General features: G+C 35.5%; 5 protein-coding genes and 6 non-coding genes across 13 annotated transcripts; 5 read left to right on the top strand and 6 right to left on the bottom strand.

Annotated features, from left to right (window-relative positions):
- Nucleotides 1-824: 824 nt before the first annotated feature.
- On the bottom strand, nt 825-5,195 carry akt-2 (Serine/threonine-protein kinase akt-2). 2 transcript variants are annotated; one of them, NM_077956.8, is made up of 9 exons: nt 5,094-5,195; nt 4,782-4,890; nt 3,689-3,889; nt 3,526-3,645; nt 3,104-3,301; nt 2,441-2,632; nt 2,202-2,330; nt 1,792-2,154; nt 927-1,514 (listed from the first exon to the last, which is right to left on the bottom strand). In NM_077956.8, the coding sequence occupies exons 1-9, from the start codon at nt 5,186-5,188 to the stop codon at nt 1,335-1,337; spliced, it is 1,587 nt and encodes a 528-aa protein (NP_510357.3). In that variant the 5' UTR covers nt 5,189-5,195; the 3' UTR covers nt 927-1,334. The 2 variants fall into 2 exon arrangements, with proteins under 2 accessions (NP_001024612.1, NP_510357.3); NM_001029441.4 differs by having other exon boundaries at nt 825-2,154.
- A 2,810-nt stretch (nt 5,196-8,005) lies between these two features.
- Nucleotides 8,006-10,949, bottom strand: ceh-89 (Homeodomain-only protein; the record flags this gene model as incomplete). 2 transcript variants are annotated; one of them, NR_147806.1, is made up of 7 exons in its annotated part: nt 8,006-8,715; nt 8,857-9,195; nt 9,252-9,389; nt 9,433-9,522; nt 10,595-10,648; nt 10,695-10,760; nt 10,911-10,949. NR_147806.1 is itself a non-coding variant. In NM_077955.6 (7 exons), the coding sequence occupies 7 exons, from the start codon at nt 10,947-10,949 to the stop codon at nt 8,704-8,706; spliced, it is 528 nt and encodes a 175-aa protein (NP_510356.2). In that variant the 3' UTR covers nt 8,017-8,703. The 2 variants fall into 2 exon arrangements, 1 of the variants encoding a protein (NP_510356.2); NM_077955.6 differs by having other exon boundaries at nt 8,017-8,715; nt 9,067-9,195.
- Nucleotides 10,950-12,754: 1,805 nt separating this feature from the next.
- Nucleotides 12,755-15,085, top strand: nkat-1 (Aminotransferase class I/classII large domain-containing protein). Its single transcript, NM_077954.4, has 5 exons — nt 12,755-12,886; nt 12,962-13,272; nt 13,756-14,073; nt 14,122-14,487; nt 14,539-15,085. The coding sequence occupies exons 1-5, from the start codon at nt 12,825-12,827 to the stop codon at nt 14,793-14,795; spliced, it is 1,314 nt and encodes a 437-aa protein (NP_510355.1). The 5' UTR covers nt 12,755-12,824; the 3' UTR covers nt 14,796-15,085.
- Nucleotides 15,086-15,884: 799 nt separating this feature from the next.
- Nucleotides 15,885-15,956, top strand: F28H6.t5. Its single transcript has one exon. It is a non-coding gene; the product is annotated as a tRNA-His (tRNA).
- A 177-nt stretch (nt 15,957-16,133) lies between these two features.
- On the bottom strand, nt 16,134-16,205 carry F28H6.t4. Its single transcript has one exon. It is a non-coding gene; the product is annotated as a tRNA-His (tRNA).
- Nucleotides 16,206-16,699: 494 nt separating this feature from the next.
- On the top strand, nt 16,700-16,771 carry F28H6.t6. Its single transcript has one exon. It is a non-coding gene; the product is annotated as a tRNA-His (tRNA).
- Nucleotides 16,772-16,949: 178 nt separating this feature from the next.
- Nucleotides 16,950-17,021, bottom strand: F28H6.t3. Its single transcript has one exon. It is a non-coding gene; the product is annotated as a tRNA-His (tRNA).
- Nucleotides 17,022-17,515: 494 nt separating this feature from the next.
- Nucleotides 17,516-17,587, top strand: F28H6.t7. The gene has a single exon. It is a non-coding gene; the product is annotated as a tRNA-His (tRNA).
- Nucleotides 17,588-17,778: 191 nt separating this feature from the next.
- Nucleotides 17,779-17,850, bottom strand: F28H6.t2. The gene has a single exon. It is a non-coding gene; the product is annotated as a tRNA-His (tRNA).
- Nucleotides 17,851-18,550: 700 nt separating this feature from the next.
- F28H6.8 (Ovule protein) lies at nt 18,551-19,094 on the top strand. Its single transcript, NM_001029442.4, has 2 exons — nt 18,551-18,653; nt 18,709-19,094. Exons 1-2 carry the CDS (start codon nt 18,606-18,608, stop codon nt 18,997-18,999), a joined length of 339 nt encoding a protein of 112 aa, NP_001024613.1. The 5' UTR covers nt 18,551-18,605; the 3' UTR covers nt 19,000-19,094.
- Nucleotides 19,095-19,366: 272 nt separating this feature from the next.
- Nucleotides 19,367-25,023, bottom strand: F28H6.4 (SPK domain-containing protein). Its single transcript, NM_077953.6, has 13 exons — nt 24,942-25,023; nt 24,541-24,847; nt 24,069-24,488; nt 23,371-23,481; nt 22,975-23,313; nt 22,815-22,925; nt 22,376-22,498; nt 22,119-22,322; nt 21,535-21,963; nt 21,044-21,448; nt 20,771-20,992; nt 19,883-20,069; nt 19,367-19,652 (listed from the first exon to the last, which is right to left on the bottom strand). The coding sequence occupies exons 1-13, from the start codon at nt 25,012-25,014 to the stop codon at nt 19,581-19,583; spliced, it is 3,003 nt and encodes a 1,000-aa protein (NP_510354.1). The 5' UTR covers nt 25,015-25,023; the 3' UTR covers nt 19,367-19,580.
- Nucleotides 25,024-25,729: the final 706 nt, after the last annotated feature.

The following is a 25,729-nucleotide window of genomic DNA, read 5'->3' as shown; positions in this document are numbered from 1 at the left end:
AGTGGGCCAATATTCCACGATTGGACATCGAAAAAGGCCCAGGATTAACACTAGACGATTTGAAAATGATGGATTGCGAGAAAATGAGATTTTATGATCTCAATACAGTCTCGGCAACAAAACGGAATAAGTAAATTCATTACTGGCTGGCCGGGAATTCGCCGAAACTGAGAAGACTTCAATTGAACTACTGGTGGCATAATTGGACGGGCGAATTATTGAAAGGTTTATCATATTCCAAATGGAATCCAAAACGTAGAGCAAGAATCTTCTGGTATGTTTAATTAAGGTCTTTTCCAAATAATAACTTTCTGGAATTTTCAAGTCATAAAAATGGAGGGAATCATTCTGATATGCATTATTCTTGCTTAAAATCTAGGGGAAAACAGGGAAAAAATAAAAAGAAAAACTACACTTTAAAACCACATAAGCTAAGTCGAAACTTAAGCTTTCTAAGCCGACACCTGATTTCAATTTTAATGCTTAGCCTAACCTGAACCTAAGCCCAAGCCTTACACTTAACCGGAACATATGTCTAAACTTAAGCCTGCCAGTTGAAAATTCAGTTTTTTTTAAATTGTCGTTTCAGTGATGATCTTGAATTTGTGGATTGCACATATGGACTCGATATTGAGAGAAGTGATGGTCTACTCGAAACTATTCTAATCGAAAACTTTGCTATGTACTTTCTCGTATGGCATGACAGATTTCCACAGGATCCCCGAACATTGTTTCACTTCTCGAAATCTGTTTCAATTCCAATTACAACTTATTAAAAGCATTCGTTTTTCTATGTTCGAAAGTTTTGAGATATAATGCACTTTTTTATTAGACATTCAAAAACTGAACTAAATAAATTCTGATAAAAGTTTTCTTTGTTACTTGAACTGAGTATTTGTCTTAATGTAAAAGTACTGTTAAGTCATCCATGTGAGAAAGGTTCATTCCCGAGAAAAAATGTCGGCGACAAAATATCAAGAAAAAGATGTTATCAAGAAAAGGAACTGTGTTTTAAAAGTTTTAAATATACCCGAGAGATGGGTATATGAATCAAGTACTACAGAAAAACATGATAAAAGAGCATTGTCAAAAAAGTGATGCGAAATGGGGAGTTTTAACAGGAAAGGAATGGAAATTAGCCCAGAGGATGTGAGCAACACGAAATGTGCTCTACGCAAAGTTTCAGTTTTTGGAAAGGTTGAAATGTTTGAAAGAGATTTTGTTAAGTTCATGAAAGAGATAACAAGTTTTCAAAGGAGACAATGAAATGTTGACAAAATTGAGTGAATGAGAAAAAAACGTACAGAAAACACAAAAAATTGTTGAAAACAAAATCATCTTATTTCGTATTTGTCAGCGCTTCTGTTCGTATCATAAGATCGTTCCAAGCTTCCCGACACGTAGTATGACGCAAATTGTATGAAGTTGGCTTGTAATTCTTCTTCCTCATCAACTGTCGGAAGTTCTTCCCCTCTACGTGGAGGCGTCAGTTGGACCGGCATTGATGTGAACTCCTGAGTATATGTTAATATCATTTTTGAATCATTGGTTCTCTTATTTCTAGAAACTATGAAAACTGTTATGAAAATTGGAAAATCCTAGTCATTAAACAAAGTGTTGTTTGTGTTTCAGTATCAGTAAAAAAACTAAATGAAATCTTATGTACGTTGGCATACATTTTTTTAAAACTGTACTAAAAATAACAACACTTTGCCCTAATTGTAAATCGTTTACTCTAAAAATTACTCATATTGCTTCTGAAACTTTCAAAAGAATTGAAACGTAACGTACTCTGTCAAAGAAACTCGTGTCCGTTTCAGACATCACATTTGGCTTAAATGGAGGTTCGACTTCTTTTCTTAATGTTGCTTCCCAATCCACATCTTTGAAAAATTCAGCTCTCGAAACTTCACGTGCATCATCAGGACCGGCACCAAGCCGCTTAGCTGGGACCCTTTCGAGTAGTCCAGATAGTAATGTTACGGCTTCTGGGCTTAACCTATTCGGGAACTTCAAATCACATGTCGTAATTAGTTCGAAGAGTTTGCCGTTCTCCTTTGCTGAAAATGGAAGCCGTCCACACATCATTTCGTACATGACCACTCCGACTCCCCACCAGTCAACACTACGGTCATAGTCGATGTCTTCGATAACCTGAAACAATAGACTAATAACTTGACGCGAGAATTGAAAGGCTTTACCTCTGGTGCAAGGTATTCTGGTGTTCCGCAAAAGGTGCTTGTTTTATCTCCATATTTGATTTCCTCTTTGCACAACCCAAAGTCAGTGATTTTGATGTGACCATCTCTGTCGAGAAGCAAATTTTCGAGCTGAAAAAACAATGGAAAAAACAATGAAAAAACATCAAAGTTGTGAAATTCAAAAATTTCTGACAAATACTTCAAGTTGTGATAACCCCTCTCAAAAAGCTTCTACTTACTTTCATATCACGATACACAATATTTCTGTGATGAAGGTATCCAAGAGCAAGTATGATTTCCGATCCATAAAATCTTGTTCGTGCTTCGCTGAATGTTTTGCACCTCTGAAGATGGGTGAACAGCTCGCCACCATTTGCAAACTCCATCACAAAACAGATGTGATATTGTGCTTGGAAACTGTATTTAAGTAGCTGAAAAAATATATTTGTGGCACTGTGTCAACAACTGGGGAATTCAAATATTTTAAATAATTGTAAGTAAGATATATTTGTAAAGTTATGGCAATCGATAAATTTATAGGAAATATGTATTTCAGAGTTTCTTAGAGAAAAAAAATATGGTTCCACGGAAACGCCCGCCCTACTTCGGCACGCCCATGCGCCAGCATTATCACACTCTGTGTACTGCTGCCGACGCCGCGCAGGACCTCGCGCCACTATAGCTACGTGCAACAGAGAAAGGCGATGTTGTGAGGGCGGCGGGAGTGTGGGGCGTATTGTGGTGCTGGCGGGCGAGAGTAGCGCCATCGTTGAAATCCTAGTGTGCATTTATCCGTCTCTCTAAACATGATTTTTTCACGAAAAAAATCATCTACTTCAATTTTCACTGACATCTGCCAACATTGTACACCGACTCAATATTTTTTCGACCAATAAGCATACCGTGAGAAAAGGGTGAACGCAAGCATACAGAACTCGATTTTCAGTCAAAGTGTGGGCCACCTCAGAACGATCAACGACCATTTCTTTTCTGATAATCTTAATGGCGTAGAGCTTATCAGAACTTTTCTCCCTGCACAAAATAACTTTTCCGAAGGTTCCTTGACCGAGAACTTTGAGGAAGTCAAAATCGTCCATCGTCTGCAAAATTAAATAACTACATACATTTAAGAAATAATAGAGATACAAAGCAAAACTTGAATTTTTAGCGGAAAATCAGAAAAAAAAGTTTCGCTCAACCTGTCAACCAAAAAAAACTTGTTGCGCCTTTCGAGTTAATCATTTTTACTCAAAAAACTTTCTTTAAAAACCTCTTATTTCCACATATCAATACGTGGATTTGTTGGCAGGATTTTGAAACTTACCACTGTATTTTTTCTTGGAACTTCCTCTGGTTCGTCGATATTCATTACAGTTGACTCAAAATCATTATCCGAACGGGTGCTTGTTGCGTCCATGTTCACATCACTTTCTCCAGACGGATTCTAAAAAATTTCATGAAAATTTTGAATCTCTTTACTTTCATACTCCATTAGTATCTTCCTCCTGCATGCTGGTATTTCCTGCATTTTCTTTCAAACGATTGTGACTGGATACAGCTTGAATTGCTTCAATCCACATCTGACGGAAGTCGGCGCTATCCGCATAAAATGTGCGTTCAATGACAGTGGTCCATTGGAGACATCGCACGATAAACATATTTGGTCGAGGTTTGTCAAGGCAAACCGTCTGAAATAAAGCATTTTGGTAGTTGCGGTTTTCAATATGGAAACTGCCTACTGGCAATTACTTAAAAACTTATTTGAAGTTCAGCTAAGGTTTTCAAATTTTTACTAAAGAGGGATTTCTACATATGTATATTACTGGGGTACTAACTTTCTGCTTAAAGGTGGAGTAGAGCCAGGGAAGATTTTGTTCAAACACATTTTTAATAATCCAAAATGTCCGAATATCATAATGAAGCATTCCAATAAATTTTAGATTTTTCATAATTTCCGGTCAAAGTTTTGGCAAATTGCCAAAGTTTTGAAAAGTATGAGTTTTTGAAGAAATCGAAAGCAATGTCGAATGTTCCGACCAGGGGTGTGCGGCAAATTTCGAAATTTGCCGCACACGTCAAAAATTTGACAGTACAATTTTGACTAAAACTGTTGATTTTTTCGCCAAAAATTTAGTAAAATGACAACAAATTGAGTTATTTTGATGTTTAAGCAGACACACTACATCTAACTTGTTCAGAAACCAGAGGTGTGTTAAGAATTCAGTAGTTTCGGTGCTCCAAAAAATATCAAAAAATATATAATTTTTCCGATTTTGTTAAGCACGGCAAATTTGCCGAATTGGCCGTGCTCGGCAAATAATGGAAAAATAGATTTGCCGAATTTGCCGAGCTCGGTAAATTTTGAGATTTGCCGCACACCCCTGGTTCCGACCCTTACAATGTTTCAATGGATATAATTAAAACAGATATACAGTATAAAAAATGTTGGAAAAAATTCTTTTTGTCGACTTCCAAAATAATGGGTGGCAAAAACTTAGTAAATTGTCTGGCGCTACTCCACCTTTAAAAGCAACGATTTTGAAAACTTTCTAGTAACCATCTACAGGTTCAAAAACTTACCGCTGCGTCTCTAATCATAAAATTATTCAGTGGCTCTGGTAACGGCTGATCTTCCTTTGGCTTTGACCGGAATCCAAGCAACGTTCCATCTCGAAACAAGATGAAGTACCTAAAATACTGACATCTTAGGATTTAATTTTCATTTATTTCCAAATTAGTTTTGGTTTCCTGTTGGAAGATTTTCATTTCCAATTCAGTGCAATTAAAGTGAAAACTTTTTGAATATCTTTTCATAAGGGACAGTAGCTATGAAACTTAAAACTACTGTACTAGATTGGATACATAGGCCTGGTAAAACAATGAAAAACTTACCTGGGGCGCCAATTACGAATGTGCTCTCCTTTCTTGTGAAGCCAACTTTCAATAACAATGTCTTCTTTTTGTAGATGGGCGTTTTCAGTAGACATTTTTACGCTGTAAATAGTGATAATTCTTTCAGAGATTTTGTTTTAAAAAAGAAAAATACGTCGTTAAAAAAATACAATTAAAAGGTAGTTTTAAATTATGGTATTTATGTACTATACCTGCCCCAAAAATGGAAAACCACGTGTCCCACTACGGTGTGATCTACAAAAAATGCGGGACTTTTTAGCCACAAAAATGTGACGTCAGCACGTTCTTAACCATGCAAAATTAGTTGAGAGCTCTGCGTCTCTTCTCCCGCATTTTTTGTAGATCTACGTAGATCAAGCCGAAATTAGACATTCTGACACCACGTGGAAACCCTATTGGCAAAAATTTTTAGGGCAGATATACTACACGAGCACTTAAATATTACAACTTTTCCATTACATCTTAAAAATTTACAAACATAGTTTGAACTTCATGGTTATGAAACATTTATAACAATTTAGTTTTAATTGATCATATTTTCAATAAGGCTTTGAAGTTTAATTTTTTTAATTCAACACTAATTAGGTTCTACGACAATTTTTCCTCCAAAAAAAAATCTAACGAACTAAGAATTCATAGCTTTGATAAAACACGAAAAAAAAAAGAAGAAAATAGTCGTTGGCTACGAAAGACTATGGGAAAAACAAACACCCCTAGTGACGTATTGTGGCAAACAGAGGAAAAGGACAGAAGGAAAAGATTGCAGACAAAACTTGAGCGGAGAAGCAGAGAAACGCCGGCAAGAGAGATGAGAGAGAAATAGAGATAGCAGCGAAGAGAGGGGATGTGACCTTTTTTGCTGCGGCAGGAAAAAGGACGAAAACAACTTCAGACACTATTTCTCCCCCCGTCAACAGCATCACGAGAAAGGTTGCGTTTGAATATTGATTTTTTTGGAAAGCGAGATTTGTTTTCAAAAAAAAAAAGAAGAAAATTCTGGAATAATGAAATATGAGAAACATGTGCGTGAAACTAAACATTTTCAAATAACGAGGGAATGTGAATTCTGGTGGATCAAGTATAAAGCAAAATTATTTTATGTACGCAATACGTTGCTCACAATTTAATAACATTTAGTAACTTGTTTTCTCTTCAAAACAAATTATTATTCGAATTTAACTTGGGGAAAATTATATAAACCACCTTAAACAAAGATTCAAGTGACTGTATTATTGTTTTGTAATATCATAAATGCGTTATAATGAAATTTCCACTGACACGTGGTGTCAAATTGTCTCAGTTCTGTTTGATCTACGTAGATCTACAAAATTCGCGGGAATTTAGACGCAGACATTTCAACTGAATGCGCATGGCTAAGAGTGTGCTGACGTCATATTTTTTGGGGGAAAAAATTCCCGCATGTTTTGTAGATCAGACCGTGATGGGACTGCCTGCCACCACGTGCACAAGAGCTACTCCACCTTTGCTGCAAATCTCTATTCTTTTGGTTAACTGAACAAAAAGTTTAAGCAGAAAGAGGCGTATTTCACTGGAAGTAGAAGTGTGATGTTATATACAATTTTAGTTATTTAAAGCGGAATAATTTAACGAGGTATTCCTGTGAATTTTGACTGTAGGCGTTCGTCTACTTATTTCCGCCGTTCCGTGCAATTTTAGTAAAAATCTATAATTTTGAAATCTCTAAAATAAAAATGAATTTCAAAAATGTATAATATTTCCTAACGTCTAGTGGAACTACATAGGTAACTTTTTGTCTGGAGTAAAATGGGCATGGTGTTGAAACAGTGAAATATGTGATTTCCTTGTGATATTTGTTGTATGACAACCGTCTTACTTTGAAAAAACCAACGAAGCAAAAAAAGCATGCGGTCGGAAGAAAGTGGTAAACAACTTGCCAAGTGAAAAATGCATCCAAAACCACAAGATGATAAGACAACCGACAAACAAAAAACACAACATAAACTGTAAAATGCCGGTTTTTTAAGTGTCGCAAGACATTAAATAACAAATTTTTGAAGTTTCGCAACTCTCTTTTTCTATATTGTTTACCAGATGTGCAGTTTTTTTTCTTTTATAATAATATGAACTACTAAAAACAAAGAATATACATTTTAGAGATTCCGAAAAAACGACAAAAAAAACCGAAAACGTGGGATTTGATCTCTGAAAATCCACAAACAAGCATGTCAACAACGTCTATTATTCAGTTGTTTTTTGGTGTGTAGTCCTTTATATAGAACAAGGACACCACAAAAACAGAAACGTGCAAAATATAAAAAAAAAGACATATTAATTACTCGTTCTTCTCGCAGTGGACAGATATGAATTTTTATTCGAATATACTGCTATTTTGTATATTTTGTCTGCATTGTTGTTATTAGGCCTGTGGAGTGGGTCGCCCCATTTTTTTTGGGTCGGCCGGGTTGGGGTCGCGTCCCCGACCCATTTTTTGGGTCGGGGTTGCGGCCCCGACCCACTTTTTGGGTCGGGGTCATGTCCCCGACCCATTTTTTTCAAAATTTAACAGAAAGTTATCAAAAACTTGAAAAACTATTTTTTGTCAAAAAACACGTGTAAAAGCTGAAAATTATAAAATTATCGTATTTTCATCAATTAAAAAAACATATCCTATTTTCGATACAAACAAGCATAAGAGTCAACGTTTAAACACGATTTACAACAAAACAAACTTTTTTTTTCAATTTCAGACATTTTCCGAAAATGGGTCGGGGACGCGACCCCGACCCAAAATTGGGTCGCGGGTCGACCCATCTCGACCCATTCAACAGGCCTAGTTGTTATTAGCTTACAGTTTCAATCGGTAGGCACTCAATTTTTGGTATATTTGGAAGCCGATTATCCGAAAATGCACGTAAAAACACGGAATAAACAATTTAAATTAAATAGAAAGTATCAATTAAAAATATTAACAGCGCATTTCAAAAATATTAAAAGTTATTAAAAAATACAACTGAAATGGAATAAAATAACTTGAAAGCAAGACTGATAAAAGTTCACATTTTAGTAAGACAAATAGATAAGGACTGGAAATGTATGTCTCAATTGATATTATTGAGTGCAGGTCCAATAGAGAAATAAATGTAGCATAAGTATTAAAGCAACATCGTTTTGAAAATACTGTAGCTTTGAAATCTCAAACAGGTCGGCAAACCGGAAACATAAAATAAGGAAAATTTAAACAGTTCTCTACAGAGCATGCTTGAGTTCTCGTAAATACTTAACGTGTTTTTGACATGGTGAATATGGGAAATTGATGATTGGAAAGGATCTGTCAACATTTTTTAAAAAATCCTATTTTTCCAAGCAAATATAATAATATGGGTTAATTACAAGTCGTGAAAGGTTAATTAATTCAGATATTATACGATTGTTTTTTTAGATTTGTTAGGTCTGCAAAGAAGGATGGAAAAAGGACCCTTAAAGTAGATGTAAGAGTGGAGTCAGTGAAAATGGGGAACAGACAGATAAATAGTTAATGTGTTATCTTTATTTTAAAATGCTGCTTTTTTGTTGTCAATACAATGGGTGTTTCTTCAACAATTCTTTTTCAGATCGGGTCCTGAAAATAAAAAGTTTAGTTTTGCAGAATATCAAAAAATATAGGGTTTTTCTTCTTACAATTAGTTCATTTTTGTTCAAAGCCATATCCATATTGTCCAAAATAGACAACATATCTCAAGTGAACTTTACAAACATTTACCGTTGTTATTTACCATTCCCTATCAACTTCTCCATCATCATCCCAAGGATAATCGTACGTTTCGAAATCATCCATTTCCACAGTCCCAAATGGCCACCAACCATATACAATTAGTTCAGGCTCTTTAAATGACTGAACGTCTAGTTGCAGTATTCCCCCCGCGACACAGTTCCGATTCCTTGTAGGAATAGCTTCTAGTATTGGATTCACCTGTTCCAGGTCCACTTTCAAATGAGCTCTGCTTCTTTCTCGTTCAGCAGCCCGTTTTTTCTGCTCCTCAGTCACTGGCCTAACAATTCTGAAGTTTGTGCCATTACGCCATTGGAACCAGCGACGAACCTAAACGCGTTAGAGTTTTTTTAAGGAGAATTTTTAAAGTAAAAAAAAAAACTAACTTCTTTTCGAGATAATCCTGTATCTGCCATTATTTCCAAAATTTCATCGTTGTTTGGATTTTTGTTTGCCTCAAAGGCAGGAAGCAATTTGTGTATGATAGCTGGAGCATATTTTTCCGAGTAGTACGCGTTTTGAATCTGTAGCTCAAAATTAAAATTTAGTAGCACAATTTAACGTTACCAAATAATTCTGTGCAGAGTAACATTCGGATAATTCGGATGACGAAGAATCTTCACGTCTTGATCTTTCGATTCCAAGTGTTTGATCTGCCTGAAATTTAGAGTATTTTCAAACGTTTTCTTCAAACATTCTTATTTGAATGTATTAGAATTTAGCTAAATATATAAGCATATGAAACAGTTGAAAAAATGATTCAAGATCAGCAAAAATTATGTGTATCTTAATTTTGATTTTTTTTTATCACAGTGAAATTTATATTCTGGTCTAATTAAACTCGGAATATTTTGAATTATTATATTTGTCATTTTTCTAGTGAGCTGAAACCAATCTTTAACAAATTTTTTTTCTTATTTTGATTGATAACTCAGCGTTTGTTTTAAATTTAAGCACGTTTTTAGTACACAGTAAGTTTTCAGAAAAATAAAATATACTTCAATTAACAAAAATCACATAAAAATCACCTTCCGCCAGCTGCGATACTGTAAAATTGGCAAAATTTAAGATTCTTGTCGCATCGAAGGCGATTCTTAATGTTTGATCCATAATATTCTGACTATTCACATTCCCAGAAAATATTTTATTACCATATTCCCATATTCCCTCGAATTCACATTCCCAGAAAATGTTTTATTACCATATTCCCTTGCTTCCTCACGCCCCTGCTGATCGAATTAAGAGACCATATAAAAGGAGCCGGTCAGTTCCCCAAGAATATACACTATTGTTTCCCCCCTTCTTCTTATTCATAAATAAATATTTGGCCTTATTTCCTTGTCCTACTACCTCCTAGGACAATTCTAGCTATTTTTAAATTTTAATGATTTGAAGCGTTATTAAACATGTTTTTAAGGATTCTTATTTTGAATTTTCAAATTTAAAATTAGAATTATGAATTAGAATGAACAAAAAAAGATGACTTAACATTATGATTTCTTTTGCTTTGAAGCACTTTTTGTTAACGTTTCAACTTACTTCTGGAATTGATACATTCTTAGACTTATCAGAAGACTTCGAACGAGACGAAGATGAAGACGATGAAGATGAAATACGCTTTTTGACTACAGGATTCTGGCTCCTTCTAGTTTGGCGCTTTTGCAAGTTATTATTTAGAAATGATAAATCTTTTAACGGTTTCTATTTTTACAAGAAAGTAAAAACTTACTGAATCCGAATGTGACTTTGTTGTAGCTGGAAGTGATTTCAGTTTGCAAGCTCTCTGCAATTTTTATATTAGTGTGACTATTTTGTGATGCAAATCATACGTTCGGAAGATTCCGTGTTGATTGTTTCTGAGTTTTTGAGTTTTCCGTCTCTCTCCTGACATTTTTCTGAAAATTGTTTGTCTATTGTTTTTACTTAGTTTTAATCCAAATTTGATTAGTTTTTGGCTTAAAATTAGTTCAAGTATCTTTACAACAGAAAATAAAATGTAATGTGTAAAGAAAAATACTTTTTAAAAAATAAAGTTAACAACTTACTGTGCGTGACTTTTTCGAACTTCTTTTTGATGGAGCCATCTGAAAACTAAATAAATAAGTTTTGAAAATGTATAATCTGAAAAGGTTTTTTTTAGTTATTTCTAAGAAAATGCTATTCAATTGTTGGAGAAATGTGGAAATCGCATGCAAATATTTTAGGCTTATAAAAACAAAATGCTACAGAGTCAACTTCGCTCTATCGCACAAGAAGCGGGATGTTAAAAAAACCGCTTTTAAATTGAAACAAAACAGGAAATGTGGGACTTAATGTAAAAAGAGTTAAATCTAGAAGCTAGATAGTGAAAACTAGAAACTAGTTGTGTTATCAAATTGGCCGTATTCTTAAAAGGAAAAAATAAACTTAGAAAATCGATGAAGAGTGCAAGCGCACACTCTCCCAACATTTCTACCCTCTATGTCTCGGTCTCGTACTTTATTCTAATATGCAATCTCCGGTCAAGTGTGTTAGTGAGATGAATGAAAAAATAGGAGAGATATGAGAGCTAACAGATGTTCTTTCAAAACTGACTCCGTTTTGCAAATCAGATTGTGACGCGGGAAAACGCATCAAAAGTGACGCACGCAATGGAGTTGATAGACACTTAGAAAACAAACAAAAACAGTTATCAGAGCCAAGTGCTGGAATATTCACATTTTAGGTAATAAGTAAAACAAGTAATGAATGACAGTGAAATTTAACAGAAACACAAACTAATTGCACAAACTGCCAAATCTGAAAACGCCAAACAGCAGAAGCTCTGCACTCTGAGTTTAATGAAAAAACTGTACTCATATTGTAGTTTTAAATGCTACTACATACATAAGTACAGAACTAGTAAAACACTAATTCTCTCCAAATGGCAAATAATCTTAAAGTACTCTAGATATCTCATAATGATATAACATTCATCTCAAAATTTATTTATTGTTATTCAAATGTGGTCAATTGTCGTTCATTCAAGACACACTTTCACATCGAATTGTTCAATATAAGCTTGGTGATTCTGTAGTTTTTATTATTTAAACGGTACCAAGTTGGGTTTTCTACAATTTTGTTCTTTTGTTCACTTTTCCAGAAGCTATTTGATATTCAGTAAATAGTCTTGCGATCTCTATTAGTCTTGCACTCCTACGGCCCAATTTAAATTTAGTCCAACATGCAAGACTAATAGAGGTCATTCGGTAACTGCATTTCCAAGTCCACATCATTTACTCTACCAAAATCATCAATGAGCATCTGGGTAAGCTGCGTGATGTGGAAATAATTTCTGCTGTCTAGACCGATCATAAAAGCATTGGATTTTTCGACTGCCCCAGACATGGATAGATACACAATAACGAAATATTGTAACAAATGGCGATTGGACAGAAACTAGAAGAACACAGTCTCTGAGGTTGGATGCACTTTTGTGAGTCGGTTTCTTCATATGAAATGGCGCAATCATTTATTTATGAATACTGGTAATAGGCCGTGATTTATCTTTTTATTCTGTAATTTCGTTTTTTTCCATTGTCTATTTTTTGTGTTTTCGGACCATATTACATATTAGGAAATATTTGTAGTTTTGGAAATTTAAAATCATTCATTAAAATTTTTTAAACTGAAGTTAAAAAGGTGTTACCTTGAAGGCTCTTTATAATTTAAACTGTTAAGTTTAATTCACCGTTTGTGACATATTTAGATTACTCGTCTCCTACATTTGTCATGAATGTCATCAAACATAGTTGAAAATGTTTCGGCTTCCAAAACAAATATCACTTAGTGAGAAGCTTTTTGCTCTTCTTCTAACAGACGGTTCATTTTTTTTTCTATACAACTTTTTGCTCTTTATTCGTCTTTATAGAAACATTCTGACGTCGTTTCAAACATTTTTCTTTTCCAGAAACTTTTTTTGCCATTTCAACGAGTGAAACATGTTGACGAATTTTGCGAGACAACCATCTGAAAACGTCGGGGAGCATCAGGAGTCGATTTGGTTAGTTATTCAATATTATGTTGAAAGTTGAATGTAAAAGACCCTGAAGCTCCAACCTAAAGAATATTTTTGCAGGGTAGAGTTCGGAAAACTTGCCATCGAAAATAAGGCGGTGAGCCTTGGCCAAGGATTCCCAGATTCACCAGCACCAAAATTTGTCACTGAGATCTTAAAGGACATCGCTAGTCATCCGGAGAAAATTGAGTCGCATCAGTATACGCGAGCGTTTGGCCATCCAGACTTGGTTGGGATTCTCTCCAAAATTTACTCTTATTTCTACGGTGTGAACGTTAACGCAACCGATGATATCCTGATTACCGTCGGCGCCTACAATGCCCTGTACTATTCATTCCTCGGGTGGATTAGTAAAGGAGACGAAGTTATCAGTGAGTTTATTGTATATAATAATAAGGGTTGGTCTTATAGTTCGTTTAAAAAAGTTTTAATTTGAAAAAAAGAATGCAATATCAGGAAGGCTTTATATTTGCTAACGTTTTTTTTTGCTAATGATTTACAACAATGTAAGGCTCCCAGCTGAGTGAAGCGCGAAATGCCTCGCACTGGCTTCACGCCGACGCCGCGCGCCGCTGTGTGTATGCAACGAAGTGCAAAGGTAGTTATTTGGGGCGGCCGACACGTTTGGGGTTCCGCAGTTTGGCGTGAAACGAGTAGCTTGGTGTGTGCGCAACGTAGTGCGAAAAGGTGGTTATTTGGAAGCGGCCGACATGTTAGGGGTTCCTCGCCGCACTACACATTCGAATACATGAGACGCCGTGAGGCCGGCGCGTTGCGGCGACCGTATGGGAGCCCTACAACAAAGGAATCTTTTTTTTTTTGTAAAATTACACAGCTGACAATAATCGTTTCAGTCATCGAGCCAGCCTTCGATTGCTACTTTCCACAAGTGAAGTTTGCTGGAGGAACTCCAATTTCTGTTGTTATGAAGTTGAAAGAAGGCTCAAAGAGCGCTTCTCAATTCACGATTGACTTCGAAGAGCTTGAGAAGAAAATCAACAAAAGAACAAAAATGATTGTAATTAACAATCCTCATAATCCAACCGGAAAACTTTTTTCTCGTGAAGAGTTACAGCACATTGCCGAACTTGCTCGTAACTACGATCTCATTGTAGTTGCTGATGAAGTTTACGAGTTCCATGTATCTCAGCCGAAAGAAATGATTCGATTTGGTAATTTGAAACATTTAATTCTAACAAAACTGAATTGCAACCTTTCAGCAAGCCTTCCTGGAATGTACGAACGAACAATTTCAATTGGAAGCGCCGGAAAAGCGTTATCTGTAACCGGCTGGAAACTCGGATGGGCAATCGGACCACAACATCTCCTCTCCCCGTTGAAAACAATTTCTCAAAATTGTGTTTACACGTGTCCGACTCCTATTCAATTGGCAATTGCACGTGCCTTTCAACAGGATTGGCCTAAATTCATGGAGAATCCAAACCAGTCGTATTTGGCAACCGGCTTGCCCAAAGAAGTTATGCAGAAAAGGAAGATTTTGGCAAACATGCTGGAAAAAGCCAATTTCCAAACAATTCTTCCAGAGGCTGGATTTTTCATGCTCGCAGAGTGCAAGCTGCCAATGAGTCAGTTTTTGCATTCAGTTGTACAATAATTGCAGATTTTTGAAATTTCAGAATCTTTCAGTTTCTCTCCCATTGTCGGGAAAGATCCACTGGATGTTCAGTATTCAAAGTGGCTGTGTCGCGAGAAGAAACTTGCCGTGATTCCCTTCAGTATTTTTTTCTCATCTAAAGATCAGAAGCATCTCAGTGGAAGATTTGTTCGACTCTGTTTTTTCAAGAAAGACACAACTCTTCAGGCTGCAGAGAAAATTTTCAAAACTTTCGAAAACAATGATGAGAAGATTTTGGAACGACCTGTCAAACTTTAAAAGCTTTTTAAAATTCACAACTCTAACCTTTCCGTCATTTTAATAGATCATAAGAAGACGTTTTGTTGTTTATATAGTTGTTTTCTATTATTGTTCTATTTTTTCATTCTCATTTTGTCTTAGATAAGTATTTATTATTTTATTCTGAACCTACTAATATTTTTTGGAAATCATTCAAAAACATCGTTCATTTCAAAAAAAATAATTTTTATCTAATTTACTTCATTTTCTATTTACGTTTTTCGGAGATTAACAAACCAAATAATATGTATGTAGGGTTTTACCCTTTTTCTCTTTTATTTTTCCCTCAACGCAAGCTCTTTTGTCATTTTGACACGCCAAAACCTCTGATTTCCTGCTCAACAAGTTTCGTGCCTTGCGATTTTGTTGACTCACTTTCGGTGCCTTGCGCACTCGGCGACGCGAATCCAAGATTTCTCAGCACTTCTCCCGCAAGAACGGGTGCAAGTCGGTCGACGCCGTAAGGCTCGCCGTTTTTTCCATTATTTCTAGGTTACAAAAGGTTTAATTGTTTAAGGTTTAAGGTTAAGAAGAAGATTTATTGTTTTTCTCCTTGTTTTCAGTGTCTTGGTCTCGAGTATTTCGAGATATTTTGTTTTCCTGGTTTAAAAAGACTTTCTTTCTAATAAATCTATTAGTAAGATATCAAAGTCTTCTGTTCAATTTTCTCGGTTACAAGTTACAAAGTCTCAGTCTCAGGTTACAATTGCATCATTAATAAGGTCTTGATTTATCAATTCCTTACTTGTATTTGTCTTATTACTATTATTTTTCTTGCTCCTTGAATATTAGAATCGGACTACCGTTTGCAGGTTCGGGCCTCGGTTTTTGTTTTTCAAAATTACAGTTTTCTTTTCACTCAAAGTGCTACATACCTTAATTTTAGAAAAATATAAGACTGGAAAAAGCTTCTCGTGCTTGCAAATAGTGCACGACTTTAGGCTACTGCAGCGATCGCTCTTGCGAGACATAATTATTCCTTATTGTCTGTACGAATCAAACGTATATTATCTTTTTCTCCATGAGTATCACTCCACACATGAATACCTCTGGGGACCCAAACTTTCGGCCTGCGTAGTATAGTGGTTAGTACTCCACGTTGTGGCCGTGGCGACGCTGGTTCGATTCCAGCCGCAGGCAACTCCTTTTGATATTTTTGGTTAACTAGTTAACTCTTCAAACAACTTTTTTAGTGGTATTATTTATAAAATTTAAATATTACGCAGTTTTTACTATTTTTCAAATGTACTTTACATTGAACCATAAAACTTTTAAAAAAGTATTAAAAAAATGTTTTCAAAATTTATCAAAAGGAGTTGCCTGCGGCTGGAATCGAACCAGCGTCGCCACGGCCACAACGTGGAGTACTAACCACTATACTACGCAGGCCGAAAGAACTTGCTAAACTTGGTTTTTATGAAATAGCTTGTTCATCATGATAAAATTTTCTAAGAAATTAATATACATCTTCATACAAATTTTGTTGTAAAGTGTGAAAAATGCAAATTTTGAAGTTTTTGATTCTAGCCGCAGGCAACTCCTTTTGATATATGTTTGGAAAAAATTGTGATGCTTTTATTAAATGGGTAAATCAAGGCAACTCCTTTTGAAAACGTGTTTTATATATTTTTATTTTAATAGTTCAGTTTAAGTTACACTAAAAAAAGGATAAAAACTGCGTAATATTATATTTAAATTTGATAAATAATTACGCTGAAATTTTAATTAGTTTTATGGAATCGAGATTATTGTGTAGCGGGTTTTTGACAGAGCAACCACTAGCTTCATAAGCGTAATTTAAGTGATTATCGCAGGATGCTGCGGCTTACACATCGTTGGAAAAGAAGTTTGCTCATAAAAACCTAGTTTTGCAAGCTATCTTGGCCTGCGTAGTATAGTGGTTAGTACTCCACGTTGTGGCCGTGGCGACGCTGGTTCGATTCCAGCCGCAGGCAACTCCTTTTGATATTTTTTGGTTAACTAGTTAACTCTTCAAACAACTTTTTTAGTGGTATTATTTATAAAATTTAAATATTACGCAGTTTTTACTATTTTTCAAATGTACTTTACATTGAACCATAAAACTTTTAAAAAAGTATTAAAAAAATGTTTTCAAAATTTATCAAAAGGAGTTGCCTGCGGCTGGAATCGAACCAGCGTCGCCACGGCCACAACGTGGAGTACTAACCACTATACTACGCAGGCCGAAAGAACTTGCTAAACTTGGTTTTTATGAAATAGCTTGTTCATCATGATAAAATTTTCTAAGAAATTAATATACATCTTCATACAAATTTTGTTGTAAAGTGTGAAAAATGCAAATTTTGAAGTTTTTGATTCTAGCCGCAGGCAACTCCTTTTGATATATGTTTGGAAAAAATTGTGATGCTTTTATTAAATGGGTAAATCAAGGCAACTCCTTTTGAAAACGTGTTTTATATATTTTTATTTTAATAGTTCAGTTTAAGTTACACTAAAAAAAGGATAAAAACTGCGTAATATTATATTTAAATTTGATAAATAATTACGCTGAAATTTTAATTAGTTTTATGGAATCGAGATTATTGTGTAGCGGGTTTTTGACAGAGCAACCACTAGCTTCATAAGCGTAATTTAAGTGATTATCGCAGGATGCTGCGGCTTACACATCGTTGGAAAAGAAGTTTGCTCATAAAAACCTAGTTTTGCAAGCTATCTTGGCCTGCGTAGTATAGTGGTTAGTACTCCACGTTGTGGCCGTGGCGACGCTGGTTCGATTCCAGCCGCAGGCAACTCCTTTTGATATTTTTTGGAAAATAATTAATTTTTTCATCTTTCTGAGCAAAAAATTTTTTTAAAAACCTGTAAGTTTTAAGCATTGCAAAACATTTTTGATTTACCTATTTAATGAAAACATCACAAATTTTTATGATTAAAGGTGTTGAAAAAGTTAATTATTTGCCAAATGAATATCAAAAGGAGTTGCCTGCGGCTGGAATCGAACCAGCGTCGCCACGGCCACAACGTGGAGTACTAACCACTATACTACGCAGGCCGAAAGTTTGTGTCCCCAGAGGTGTTCTAGTACAAAAAGTATATCATTAGAAGTGTTTTCCTCCGCTATGCAATTTGTGTCGTTTTTCAGCTTCACAGGTTTACAGTAAAACAGGATTCGCAATGATTTTCTATTCAACAATCTAGCATGAGACATTTATTTTTTTCCGAAAGTTTCCGTACAAAGTTACGAATGCTCATATCTACATCCAAAGTTGCATTGCCACATCCACATTGTTAATTAATTTCCATCGAGATAGAGATACATTCTTGCTTACAGTTAGGTACAATTTTTAATCAGTAAGAACAACAAAACATTGTTCTAATATCATCCTGTACAAGTTCTCAACAGATGCATCGTTCTATAACTTGGTGGACATTTTACAAGACAATTTAGTAAAATAGTTTTTATGTTTTCTTCGGTTTCATACTTGTAACTAAACTCGTTCATAAGATAAAGTTTTTTCAAACCACTTACTTTTACCCTTTCGATAACCTAATCAAACAGTTTTAGTCATCACTTGTCGTTGCTCATTTACATTTACTGCACATCTTTACAATCCATCGCCACCTTCAGAAACAATACGGTTCAAAATACTATTTGTAAGCAAAATATCTATAATCATCATTCTTGTTTTGTCATCATGCTCCAGTCCCGCCTACTTGTTTTAGAATCATGCTGTTCATTAAAACAATCATTCAGTCTACCTGTTCCGTTCGCTACTCCTCTTTTCCAATTATTCTTCCGATTCAACAATGCCACTGTTCAGCTATTTCCTTCAAAAACTGAGATCTTTCAAGAATGTAAGTTTTATCCGGCTGATGTGCTTATAACTCTTGATTCAAAAATCATTTTCAGACAAGTGTTTCTCATGGTTTTAAACAAAATCCAAACACTGTCTGGAGTCATCCCATTTCTCACCCTTCCAATGAATCTCCATCAGCCTGCAAAACACATTCGGAAATGATTCTCAAACCGCTTTGTCGTCAAAAGCGATTGTACAGAATGAAATCTCAAACTCATCAATTTCAAAGCGTTCAGTCGGATGTCAAGTACAGAATGATGTCTACTAAACTTTCCAAGCAGAAAAGGATGAACACATTCTACAAGAAGAAGCTGGTCGATTTGAATCGCAAAAATTCAAACTAACTTTTTATCGATGACAATTTAATATGCGTTTTCTTAATAATTTTAAATTCATATAATATTTTTCAAATAAAATTTTTAATTAGTCAACGAATAAAAATGTATTTTCACAACAATTCACTATTTAAAACTTACACTATGTGTCAAGAAAATAAGTTAGGTAATTGTTTTTTGCTAACCCAGGTAATTTGCTACACAGTTGAACACATGCCCAAAATCTGAAATTTTCAATTTAAACTCCTTCAAAACAAATTAGACCATAAATAAATTGTACTTTATAACGATTTCTAAGATGGGCTTCTTTTCCAAATTTTACCATAATTTTTCAAACGTTATTGGCGCGAGAATAGTCCTCAAAATTATGAACCACCTTGTAGTACAATGATTTTATTTCGACTACCATTATCAAGTATGCTTTCAATGTTTATTTTCACAAATTATAAAACTATGTGCATGCTGAATCAATCATCTCGATATGATTTCAATGCACACCTGTACTTGTCAAAAAGAAATATAAAACGGTAATATCAAACGAGATGTTTTGGAATGATGTGAAGGGTAATATGGGAAACATAATAGTCAAATTATTGTTTGTTCCCGAAGATTGGTTTTGCCAATGCGTCTTTGGTTGTGCATCGGAACATCCGCGATAGAGCCTGAAAACAAACGAATTGAAAACTTTGAAAAAAACAACATATAAAAATTTAGATACTTATGGGGCTGGGAAGTTTAGAAAATTAAAACATTTTGGGTGGAACGAAAACCATAAGTACCAAAAATTTGTAAAAATTCCACTTAAAAAATATTCAGCTTATAGTTTGAAATATGTCGCTAACAAGAATATTAGCAAACCATCACTAAATCTAAATAATACGCTTGAACTCACATTTGCTCGGTCTGCGTAAGCTCCACGCTGTCCGTCATTAAGATTATGCGACACATCCTTCAGACGGGAATTGAACAGTCGAATGCTTGCTTCAATTTCCGTAAATGCGGTGTCCATATTTCTGGCAACCTCGGATCGGCCACTGTTTTGTAATCCCGATGGAGATGAAGTCGATGCTCCCTCATTTCTGAAATATTTGGAATTAAGGAATGTAAAATACAAAATATTTTTTGAACTGATATTTTTAATTTTTTAAACAACAGAATACAATTTTGAAGTTTTTTTTTCTGGTAACGGTGTGAAATTTGTATATCAATAGTTTGAACTGGTAGGTTTATAAAGAAAAATTATGATCTTGGTATTTAATACAACGACGCTTTTTTGAAAACTTCACGATAGATCTGGTGAGTACCATACTCTAAAAATATAAATCTTGCTCCAAGAACTACCTCAATAAATTTTCGCTTTCTGCGCACGGACATGACAGAACTGGTAAAACTCGAAAGTTTGAAAGTTGTGAAAAGATGCACTGAAAAATTTTTGGAGCGACTTTTTTCCTGTTCAAAGTGTTCTCGCTAAATGTTTTGTAGGGGCCTAATGACACAGGTTTTATTCGGAATGTCATTGTATATTCATTGTTCTGATGAAGCTTGAAAAGGTTATATCCGAAGACCAAAAATATAATAAACTCCACACATTTTTTTTAACTTTGAAAAAATCATTTTAAATTGCGTTGCGATAAGAACCCACTTTTTCCAGTCACGCTAATTCGCCCTTCGGGAACGACGATTTACAGGGTGAGCTAACAGTTAACCAACTGATGGCATGTTTTCTTTTTATAAATGTCCCAAAATACTTATACGTATGTATTTTCAATTTTCAACTAACCTGGCTTGGAGTTCGAGTGTAAGTGTTTTCGCAGTTGTGAGCGCCAATTCAAACTCGGCCTCCTCGGTCTGCTTGCGACGGGTAACTTCGTTGGCAGTTATACGATAGCATAACTGAACAGGTGGAGTTGCGCATGGAAGTGGGCTAAATGATTGGTAGATCGCTGCCATCGTGGCATTTGAAAAATATGGCACAGGCTTAGATGTACGAGATGTTGACAGTCTGAATTTATAAATTAAGTTTCAGTGTAATGAAATTGTAAATAAGACTCACGGCTCTGTTGGCTCCTTAACGGCTTGCTTGTCAATGAACTTTTGCGGCTTTCTCTCAGTAGGCACTTGAACCTTCTCAATTTGTTCAGCGATGGGTTTACCAGAATTGATGATGTTCTGAGAATTCATGCTCGGCTTTTCCTTTTTCTCCTCAGGTTCAATTGGCTCTTCTTTCGGAACCTTAATTTCTGCATCTTTTGCAGTTGACATAACAGTAGCACTGTAAGCTGGTCCACTAGACGCAGTCGGTTGTTTTTGAGCAAGTTTTGTTGCATTTGACAAGTGAGCTTGCTTTGTTGGCACTGGAGTCAGCTTCGGTTGTACGATTTCTTGCCGCATTGGAGAATACAGGTTAGCTCCGCGCATTGATTGAGTTTCGGAAGTCAAGTTGGATCTTGGAACAGATCTGAAAATATACACAATTTTAATGTTCATTTTTGACAACTCGTATGTTTTAAAAACTGTTATCTTTTGAACAACATTGCAACGTACCGAATGTTTGCCTTTGGTAAAATTGTGACACGTCCGGATGGCCCATTGATGACAGTTCGTTTAACAGGACTTCTCATGTTCTCGGCAACATTCTCCGGCTTGATCTCCTTCTCCAGCGTCTCAGCAGGTTCGGGCTTTGGCTCCTTGAGCCCGATATCAGTTGCAGTAGGCACGCTTTGAGGTTTTTTCATATTGCGACTTTGAACCTTTGCCACATTCACACTTTGGGGGCTTTGTGCGGATGTACCGGGATTCTCGGATGGTCTCGCAACGGCGCCCAATATCTGCGCAGGTTTTGTGGAGGTTGGATTTGGAGTCGGCATCAAATGTTCCAAGTGTTCATCTGAATCATCTTCATCCCTAAGAGCATCCAAGTTGCGTTCGTGCGTATATATTGCGCTCAATTCATCATTAGAACTTCCTGTTGCTCTGAAAATAAGTAAATAAAAACGGTGAAATTAAATAAAGTTTTTGTGGCACTAGTTACAAAGAAGAGAATATTAAATGTTTAAAACGGTTCAAAATGAATTAATTGGTGGCTTCATGATGTTGTGTAATACATATATCACCAAGAATTTACTTACGATCCATTACTCCTTGCTGGTAACTTTTTCATTTTATAATATCCACGTGGGCGAGACTGTTGCGGCACATATGGGTACTTTATGCTATTTTTGGAGGTTTCCGCAACAGCATTTTCAGCTTTAGTACTCGAGCCAATGGAGCCTGCTACATTATCCATAAATGTCCGAATATTATGATTGGTAAGTTTGATTTCTGTTTGTGATCTGAAAATACAGAAAATATTTTACGAAAAATCTGATAGAACAACAAAACATACGCATTATCGTCGAAATCGTCAAAATCTCCTTGACGCTCTTTTCTTCCGATAAAAAAGTTTTTGCCGACCGCATGAGCCATAACACGATTGTTGGTAATCACTACAGTGGCAATTTCTTGAAATCTGAAACATAGGAAGTATACCATGATGCCTAACTAATTATTCTGTGAGTATTGATGCGAAATTTCAAAATAATTTTCAAAGGTCTTGCAATTTTGAGTTTAAACACTGAAAAAAACAACAACATCGCAAGCTTAAAATCGTTGCTTCGACAGATTGGAAAGTTCAAAAATATGTTTCACAATTTTAATTTTCTTTATGATTTTTAATAGTTTACTGACTAGAAATTAATAATTTTTCTACAAGGCCAAGTTAGGAAACATTTTTCCGATTTCTGATATTCAAAAAAAAAACACAATATCTAACACACAAAACTCACTTTTTGAGAACATCTTCATCTATTGGACACCGCAGCGCGTAATAAAGCTCCATTTTTGCTTTGAGATCGTACTTGGTCCCCATAATATTCTCCATCAAATTCTCAACAAAACTGAAATAAAAAATGGTCAACGAATGAAAATAGTATTCATAAAACGCACTGTTGGCTCAAACTCTTCCACGTTCGTTTGGTATGAACCACATCCAAAAACTCTTGCCAGAAGATCCATCCGGTCATTTTTTCCTTAATTCGTTGAGTTTTTCCTGGTCCACGTGCCTTTGTAAGAATATAGTCCCAAATCGTATTGTTCTCTTCTGGTGTATACGGAACTAAGTCCAACTCTTTGGACATACTTTTCAGCGTGGATCCTTTTTTAGTTGAAGTGATACCAATGATATCTTGATAGACATCCGTCTGAAGAAATATGCGCTCCGGGCGGTCACGAATCAGAGTGATCATTCCAGTGTGATCAACTTTTGCATCTATTGCGCTTCGAATGCTGAAAAAAATTATTGCGGGTTTTTTTGTTTGTGAAAAGTCAGAAACTAAATCTCACATGTGTCGATATTCCAATGGAACAGGCTGTCCAAGATGCTGATAGAACACTGCTTTCGTCATCACGTCAAACGGCATTATGTGTAAGTTGGGAACAAGAATGCGGAGAAATCTGAAGTAAACTGTTGAAAAAAATTAGAAAAAAGCTTATTTACTTATTATTGACTACTATTGACTACTTATTTTTGAGTACATCTACATATCATGTTAAAACGGTACTAGCAAAACATTATTCACAAAAAAACACTCAGAGAGCCTGAAAAATGCTAAAATTTTACTGTAAACGAAAAAAAGACCATACTTTTTACCAAAGCGCTCAAAAATATTTTTTCAACGAAACAATATTTTTAAACCTGGTTGCTGGTTGCCGAAAAGTTGCCGAAGTTCTCAGCGTTCGGCGACCTTGGCAAATGCCGGTTGCCGAAATGCTTTGGATTCGGCAACTTCGGTAATTGCGGGATCCGAAATTTTCGGCTGCTTTATTTGTTATTTACTACGAGTTTTCTCTGATTTAAATGCTTTCTAGTTGACGAGTGCACAAATTCGATAGTATTTTTTGTTTGGGCTAATCTAATATCAAACCACAACAAGAAAATATACGGATCGCTATGAACTTTGGACACTAAAAATACTGGATGCTAGCCGCTAGATATTGTAAATTGTAAAATACCGTTTTACTTTTCAAATAAAAATTTATACCTCCCACGATATGTCTCTGGAGAACGCTTGATATTACTCGTCGATGCATATCTTCTCCTGAACTCTTCCCAAACATTTCTAGTGTAACTCTCACGAACGATTCCCGCGTTGATATCATCCGCCACAAATTGCCACATGATTCCGTCTTCAAACTCTGTGAAAGCTTTCCAATTTCTGCGATGTGGAGCCATAGACAATTCAGTTTCCTCTGGATCACTATCCGGATGAACAATGTCCCAGTGGGTCAGTAGAGTGCTACCAATTATGACACCTTGATGATCAAACTCAACACCAAACTCTTCGATAAGTTTTTGATGATATGACTTGTCAACTCTGATATCCATTGCATAATAAAGATCAACTTTCTCCTCCAGTGTCAAGAATCGGAATTCGTGCAATTTTTTTGAGAAGAAGTTGTAGCTGAAAATGTTGGATTTTTTGTTGTTAACCATATTTGCAGTCAAAAACTCACTGATTGCGATAAGCAATAACATCTCGATGATCTCCAACTACTTCCCGACACTTTTCCCAGACTTCATTGTTGCTAGTCTCAAATTTTCTCTTTGCAACACGGCCTTCCGTTCCAGGCGCTTTGCTTCTAACACAGCTTAAAATGAAACGAAAAACGGCTTGACTTTCTTCAGGCGTGAAGTGCTCCGTCTGCTTTCGTGGAGCTTTGCCAACCTCCGGAGTTTTGCTTTTTGAATTTCGTTTTGTAAGGCTGGATCGTTTCTGTGTCCTTTTCGACGGTGGCTCATAATCTTCATCGTCGTAGTTGACTGAAACATTAATTATTTGCATTTCATATATTCTAAGCATTTGAATATCCTAGTTGATTTTAATAAAAAAAAACATTAATAGTTTTACACTTACAGCTATCAGTAGTAACATAGTCCTCCATAATCAGCGATTTCCGTTCTCGTTTTGAAGATCGTACATCACCCATGTCTGAAATATAAGATTAATATTTTCAAAAAACATGGAAAGAAATCTGAAGATTGTTGAGATTTGAGTAATACAAAAATAAAAAAAAAAGTGACCAATTTAAAAGAAACTCTCAAAAATATTTTCAAATTTTGAATTTACTGCACAAATCAATTGAAACAAAAAGGATGAATACTCAGCAAAACACGTAATTTTTGCTTGGAAATGGGTCACTTATCTAATAATAGCACGCCGACATCCTAAGAAAGTTATGAAACAATGTAATCTTTTGAGAAACGGGCTCAAAATTCGAATGAGGTAAAAAGGAAAAATTGTGGGGCCGCAAACAATCGATGGTGGCAGAGGCGTTGCGCGGTGGCCGAGGAGGAGGTTGTGCGGCCTCACACGATAGACTATGCGAGGAGGAGAGGGCAGAGAGAGAATAGCAGCGGCGGCCGATAAAACAGACAACCTTGCCGCGCGAAATTTCATGTCAGCAGTTGGAAGAGAATTTCGCATTTTTTGCCGCCTAGCAAACAGGAATTGAAAATAATCAAAAATAAAATTTAAAAAAGTGTTTCAAATAAAAAATTAAGACAAAATAGATAACAAGTATTTTTATGCATTGCAAATTAAAAAAAAAGATATTTCTTATTTTCTATTTCATTATTGCATATTAAACGTTTTGAGTGAAAGATTGAAATGTTTCGAGTTTTTTTTGAGAATCTGTGAGTACG

This window comes from Caenorhabditis elegans, chromosome X, assembly GCF_000002985.6.
Source record: "Caenorhabditis elegans chromosome X".
In the NCBI taxonomy this organism is placed as follows: Eukaryota; Metazoa; Nematoda; class Chromadorea; order Rhabditida; family Rhabditidae; genus Caenorhabditis; species Caenorhabditis elegans.
Note: the sequence above shows the minus strand (reverse complement) of the source record. Positions and strands in the feature narration are given on the sequence as shown.